The sequence below is a fragment of the Macrotis lagotis genome, chromosome 5 (assembly GCF_037893015.1).
Source record: "Macrotis lagotis isolate mMagLag1 chromosome 5, bilby.v1.9.chrom.fasta, whole genome shotgun sequence".
Classification (NCBI taxonomy): Eukaryota; Metazoa; Chordata; class Mammalia; order Peramelemorphia; family Peramelidae; genus Macrotis; species Macrotis lagotis.
In genome coordinates, this window is record NC_133662.1 from 21,060,985 (window position 1) to 21,067,190 (window position 6,206).

Genomic DNA, 6,206 nt, shown 5'->3' on the forward strand with positions numbered 1-6,206 from the left:
TGCACTCCCAAATCCATCTACCCTCAACTGAAGACATATTCCTATGGCCCACCCCTAGGCTCCAACATCTTGATCTCTGGCTCCATTGTCCTCAACCCACCCTAGGCCCTTGGTCTAGTATCTTAAAGCCTGACCCGTGCCCAAGCCCCACTCACCCGGCATGCTCACAGGGTCCAGTCTTGCGCTCACAGTTATGCCCATGAAAATCTGGTGGGCACACGCAGTGGTACTCCCCATCCCCCTCATATACACACTTTCCTCCATTCTGGCAGGGTGGCTGTTTGGTACAGATGTGCTCATCTGGAGGGGAGAAGGGATGCCTCTGGTCAAGTGCCCCTCTTTCTCCACCTTCCCCTAGGACAGGCTAGGGCCAGCTGAAGCCCCCCGGCTCTGGTCTAGCTTCTGCCTTTGGAACCTAGTTCCCAATGGCATGCTTCTTTGGCCACCTTTCCACCTCTCTAAAAGATCACTGTTGTGTGATGAAAAGCCTATCACTCTGGGAGGCCAGTGTTGACTTGGGCTCTAGCCAGTGACCAGCTGTGGAGACTCTTGAGTAATTCATTTTAGGGATCTCTCTTCCCTTCATCCTCCACAATCCCTCTCTCCCAATTCTTCATCATTAAATTAGGATAGCACCCATCCCACCTACCTCACAGCATTATTACTGTAAAGAACAAATAAGAGTAAATTTTTATTTTTTGTGCCTTTCATTGTATCTGTCCTGAACACAATGCCTATCATGCCTGTACTTTGTACTAGAATACGAAACACAAGCATGATGTGTTAAGCACATGCTTAATAAATACCTATTATCTTATTGACCGAATGAATATTAAAATCTTTTTTTTTTAATGCAAACGGCCAGGAAACCTAAAGGATCTGTGTTACTTGATCTCCTTTTCATTTCCCCTTCAGATCCACAGGGTCCCTTCTGCTTTACCTGAAGGGCTCAGCAGGTGTTCTCACACCTATTCTCACCTTTGTCACAGAATTTGCCTGCCCAGCCACTACGGCAGATACACTGCCAGGGTTGGTGACAGGTGCCATGCTGACAGCCAGGCATCCTAACACACCGCTCACAATGTAGTCCCTCCCAGCCAGGGTCACACCTGGGGAGGAGGATGGAGGCACAAGTTATTCTGATGAAGATTTCAGGAAATGAAAATAAAAGTCCCCACTAAATGGAGTGGGGAATCTGGGGTCTAATACCTGATCCCCAAATGCAGTGAGCCCACCCCAGATGAATATGAAGTTGGTAATGCCTTGGAAAATGTATTTAGTTCGTCCGATGGAATTTCATATCCTGAGAGACGAGCACCTTCCCTATTCTTAAATTCCAGGACAATCTGTTAAGACAAAACCTAGTCAAAGGGCTCTTCTTTGTCCCTCATGCCAATCTAATCCATTATTTACTACCAATGCTTCTCGCGAACAAGATTCCTCCTCTCTTCACTCCCCGCTCAACCATCCCAACTCCTTTTCCTGTCTTTCCTGCTTTTGTTCCTTTGCTCTCCTCGCCCCCTAGTCATCTCATCCCTTCCCTCCATCCTTCTGAACCAGGAGACAGAAACTTCAGAGGGAAGGGAAATGTTAGTGAAACGAAGAGGACAGGAGAGGAATGTCGGCCTGAGCGAAGTGCTCTTCGGCCCAGAAAAGGGGAGGACGGCAGGGTACAGTCTGTCATGCCCCCTCCCCCAGGATACAGGAGGAGTGGCGGCGGCTGGAGCCCCTTGAAAGGCAGGGGTCCTCTCCACGTAGGGGTGCAGCCAAGAATGGGGGGACCCCGGGCTCCCACCTACCTGCACGTGCCGTCGGGCTCGCAGCAGCCGTGGGCCAGATCACAGTGGGAGCTGCAGTCATCGGCTGCGGGAGGGAAGCAGAGGGGATCAGGCTTGGAGATGGCACGGGCTGGGCATCCACAACCAGGCTGAGGAAGCCCTCGACCTTCTACGTCAGGAAGGCCAGTTTTCCACCAAAAAAAAAAAAAGGAGCCGCGTCAACTTGCGCAGGCTCGGGTCTGGGGGGGGGGGTCATGCCCCGGGCCGGGCAGCGCGGCCCGCCCGGCGCCGTCAGCGCTAGCTGCTGCCGGCAGGGGGCAGCGCGGGCGCGGGGCACCGAGCCTGGTCCGGCCGGGGCCGCGGGAGGGGGCAGCGCCTCCGGGGGCCGGGCGCGGGGACACTAACCGGGGGTGGGCCGTGCGGACGCCCCCAGGATCCAGAGCAGGGACACGAGCCGGAGGCAGCGGCAGCCGCTGGGCATGGTCAGCGCCGGCCCCAGCAGGCACGGAGCGAGGGCGCGCGGGCACCTGCGGGACAGGACGAGAGGCGCTGGGAGGGGGCGGGGGCCCGGGGGCGGGGCGCAGGGGCGGGGCCGGAGCGGGCTCGGCCCCCCGGGCGCCTGCCGGGCGAGGGGCGCGCGGGCTCCGGCCCCCCCAGCCCTCCGGCGCGCCGCGGGGCCCTCCCTCAGCTGGGGGCGCGCCGGGGGGGTCCTCCCTCGCCGCGGGGGCGCGCCGCGGGGGTCCTCCCTCGCCTCGGGGGCGCGCCGCGGGGGTCCTCCCTCGCCTCGGGGGCGCGCCGCGGGGGTCCTCCCTCGCCTCGGGGGCGCGCCGCGGGGGTCCTCCCTCGCCGCGGGGGGCGCGCCGGCCTTGGGGCCCTCCCTCGCCTCGGGGGCGCGCCGCGGGGCCCTCCCTCGCCGCGGGGGCGCGCCGGCCGCGGGGGGCTGCTTGGCGCCGCCCCTGCAGGGCCCGGGCCCGTGCTGAGCTCCGGGAGCTCCGGCCCGGGGCGGCGTGTGCCGGCAGAGCCCGCCCCCGCCCCGCTCACGGACGGCACCGCACCCCTTCCCTGCAGCCGGCCGCCCCATCCAGCGGCGCCTCCTCCGCTATCCAAGGCCGCGCCGGCTCCGGAGCTCCCGAGCCCACAAGGGCGCCGTCCCGGGCCTCAGGGAGCTTCCATTTCGGGGGAACAGAAGAGGAAACCACCGTGGAGACCGGGACATGCCCAACCATCGGAGGAGGGGCGGGGCCGGTCAGGAAAGGCTTATGGAAGGCATCGCCTGAATCTCTTGAGGCTTCTCTTTTTTCCCCACCGAAAAGAATGTGACGCTGAAACACTTATTAGGAGTTAGAAACAAAAGGATGCTGCCGATTTAGGTCTATTCTTTCCTTCCCAGCACGTCTGATGCTCTCATGTTCCATTTGTATTCCCACTCGCCTCCTCACTGACCCTCGCCCTCCTCTGCCCCCTAGGCATCACTTGTCCTTCTCTTACCTTCTCAGTTCTTCTGCCTTTACCTCCCCCCCCCTTTGTGGTCTCTCAGGTAAGCTTTCCAATCTTTCCGATTCCTACTCCTCTTTCCTTAACTCTCTTCTTTTACCTTCTTCCTCCTCCTAGCCTCACTTGGCCTCACAATCATTTTTTTATCCTTCCACTCCTTAATTTCCATCACTTCCTCTTGCCTCCTCACAGGTTTACCCTCCCCCATACCCCTAGTCTTCCTTTGTCATTCCTCAATCCCTCCACACCTCCAAGTCCACATACCATCTACCAGCTCCTACAATCTAAGTCTAAATACTGCAGCTCACACCTTCATATTAGTCTGACTCCCAACACTTTTTTTTTTTGACCTGGTCTCAACATCTTACCCTTGTTCAGTCATGTACTACTCTTTTTTTTAAGGGTTGTTTTTTTTTTTTTGCAAGGCAATGGGGTTAAATGGCTTGCCCAAGGCCACACAGCTGTCTGAGGCCAGATTTGAACTCAGGTACTCCTGACTCCAGGGCCAGTGCTCTATCCACTGTGCCACCTAGCTACCCCCATATTCTACTCTTTGTAAACCCATTTGGTTGTCTTGGTCTCAGCATCTTACCCTTGTTCAGTCTTGTACTACTCTTTGTAAACCCGTTTGGGCTTTTCTTGGTAAATATGCTGAAGTGGGTTTGCCATTTACTTCTCCATTTCATTTACAGATGAAGAAACTAAGGCAAAGAGGGTTCAATAACTTGCCCAGGATCATACAGCTTTCAACTATCAGTAAGATTTGAACCCACAAGGATGAGATTTCTTGAAACCATCCATTGCACCACTAGCCTTATTCTACCAAGGTGCTAATCACTCAGTGAACTGTACAAATTAGTCATCAAGAGGATGAATAAAAATGTTTTCTATTTTGAATAGAGAGCAGCATCTCCTTCCCATTCCTTATACTTCAAGTTTCCCATTTGGGATGATTTGCATGCACATATTATTCCGCCTGCATCTCTGTGGGTTTCCTGTCAGTTTTAGAGGGACAGAGGCAGATGGCAGTAATATCTGCACAGCTCCATTTCTCCCTCTCTTCCTCTTCTTTCTCTCCTAAGATTTCATTAAGTCATCCTTCCCTCCAGTAATCTCTCAAGCCTCTGTAACCTCTCCTATACATTTAATTCACTCCAACATAGTTATTTATGAGTACACCTCATACTATTGGTAAATTTTAAGGTTCCAAAATCGAGACAGTCCCTGCCCTTAAGAAACTTACACATGGTGCATTTATCCTTTTATCTATTCACTAGAGAAAACAATATGTACACAGATAAGTAAATACAAAAATTGGTCCCCAACAAAGCCTGTGCTTGTTTTTTTTTTAATTTGGCACTTAATAAATTCATATTAATTGGGGGATATGGAAATTGTGGGACTGAATTGAATTAGAGAAGTGTTAGAGAAGACTTAGAGAAGTATTAACTATAATAGAAGTATTAGTTATAACTGAGTCAAGGGGGTCTTTCAGAGTCAAGGGTCTTTTTTTTTGGTAAGGCAAAGGGGGTTAAGTGGCTTGCCTAAGGCCACACAGCTAGGTAATTATCAAGTGTCTGAGACCAGATTTGAACCCAGGTACTCCTGACTCCAGGGCCAGTGCTTTATCCACTATTCCACCTAGCCGCCCAAGGGTCCTTTTTAATAAGAGGCAGAACAGAAGAGTGGAAAGAACAAACAATTTGGACCCAAGTGATAGGTTCAAATCCTGACTGCTGCTTATACCTGGGTGACCTAAGGCAAGTCATTTCATCTTTCTTGGGCTGTTTTCCTGTCTGTACTATGAGAGGGTTGAACCAGATGACCTCAAAAATCCTTTCAGTTCCAAATCTATAATCCTAATTTCTTTATTATTAATCCCACCACTGATACTATGTGAAAAAAATAAGAAAATATATGGAAATTGCTTTGTAAACCTTAATGGGATATATATTGTTATTGTTATACTTTTCACAGCTATGAGTAGCCAATTTTGTTATAGGGACAGCTAGATGTTGTAGGGGATAGAACACTGGGCTAGGAATCAGCAAGACTCATCTTCATGAGTTCAAATCCAGTTTCAGACACTTACTAGCTGTGTGAACCTAGGCAAGTCATTGAATCCTGTTGGCCTCAGATTTATGCTCTTGTCAAGTGAGTTAGAGAAGGAAATGGCAAACTCCAATATCTTTGCCTAGAAAACTCCAAAAGGGATTATGATGAATCAGATATGACTGAACAAAAATTATTGTTCTACTTTCTGAAACCATGACTAGCCATTATTCACACTGACCCTGGAGTGAAAGGATCTGGATTTGAATCATAACTCTTCTATTTATTATATATATGACCCAAAGCAAGTCATGGATTTTCCCTGGGTCTCATTTTCCTCACAATATAAAATGAAAAAGTTGGACTAGATGACTTATAAAGTCCAATTTAGTTCTAAATATTTACTTGCCTTAATCACTGAAAAACACTGAGGGTCTTATCCTCCCAGCTTGTTGCTTTTTTTTTTTAAAGTGGTCATTCTTGGCCTCTTTGCCTCATCTCTCTCTTACCTAACCTTGATCCCTGACTGGGTATTGCTTCAGGCAAACTGTGACCTGGGAAAGACTTAGTTTAAAAAGGCCAAGGTCTCCCACTGCAACCAGGGCCATCTCTAGTCATCTTGATCCATATCTAGCCACTGGACCCAGAAAGCTCTGGAAGGTGAAAGTGAGACTGGTGAATTTGCACAATTGCCCTCACTTAAATTCAACTCACTTGCATGTCATGGAATCACCTCTCTGATGTCTTGGTCTTCTTCAAAATCAAAGGAGAGGGGTGGCTAGATGATACAGCAGATAGAGCACTGGCCCTGGAATCAGGACAACCTGAGTTCAAATAATTACCTAGCTGTGGGACCTTGGGCAAGTCACTTAACCCCACTGC

At 51.1% G+C, this 6,206-nt stretch overlaps 1 protein-coding gene across 1 annotated transcript in view; it reads right to left on the reverse strand.

Annotated features, from left to right (window-relative positions):
- DLK2 (delta like non-canonical Notch ligand 2) overlaps nt 1–2,304 on the reverse strand; it is a 5,546-nt gene extending 3,242 nt beyond the window's left edge. Inside the window, exons 1-4 of the mRNA XM_074237025.1 lie at nt 2,184–2,304; nt 1,800–1,863; nt 979–1,109; nt 156–300 (exon numbers count right to left, since the gene is read on the reverse strand). Coding sequence (XP_074093126.1) covers nt 156–300; nt 979–1,109; nt 1,800–1,863; nt 2,184–2,259 — 416 coding nt within the window. The 5' untranslated portion in view covers nt 2,260–2,304. The remainder of the gene's footprint in view (nt 1–155; nt 301–978; nt 1,110–1,799; nt 1,864–2,183) is intronic.
- Between the last annotated feature and the right edge of the window lie 3,902 nt (nt 2,305–6,206).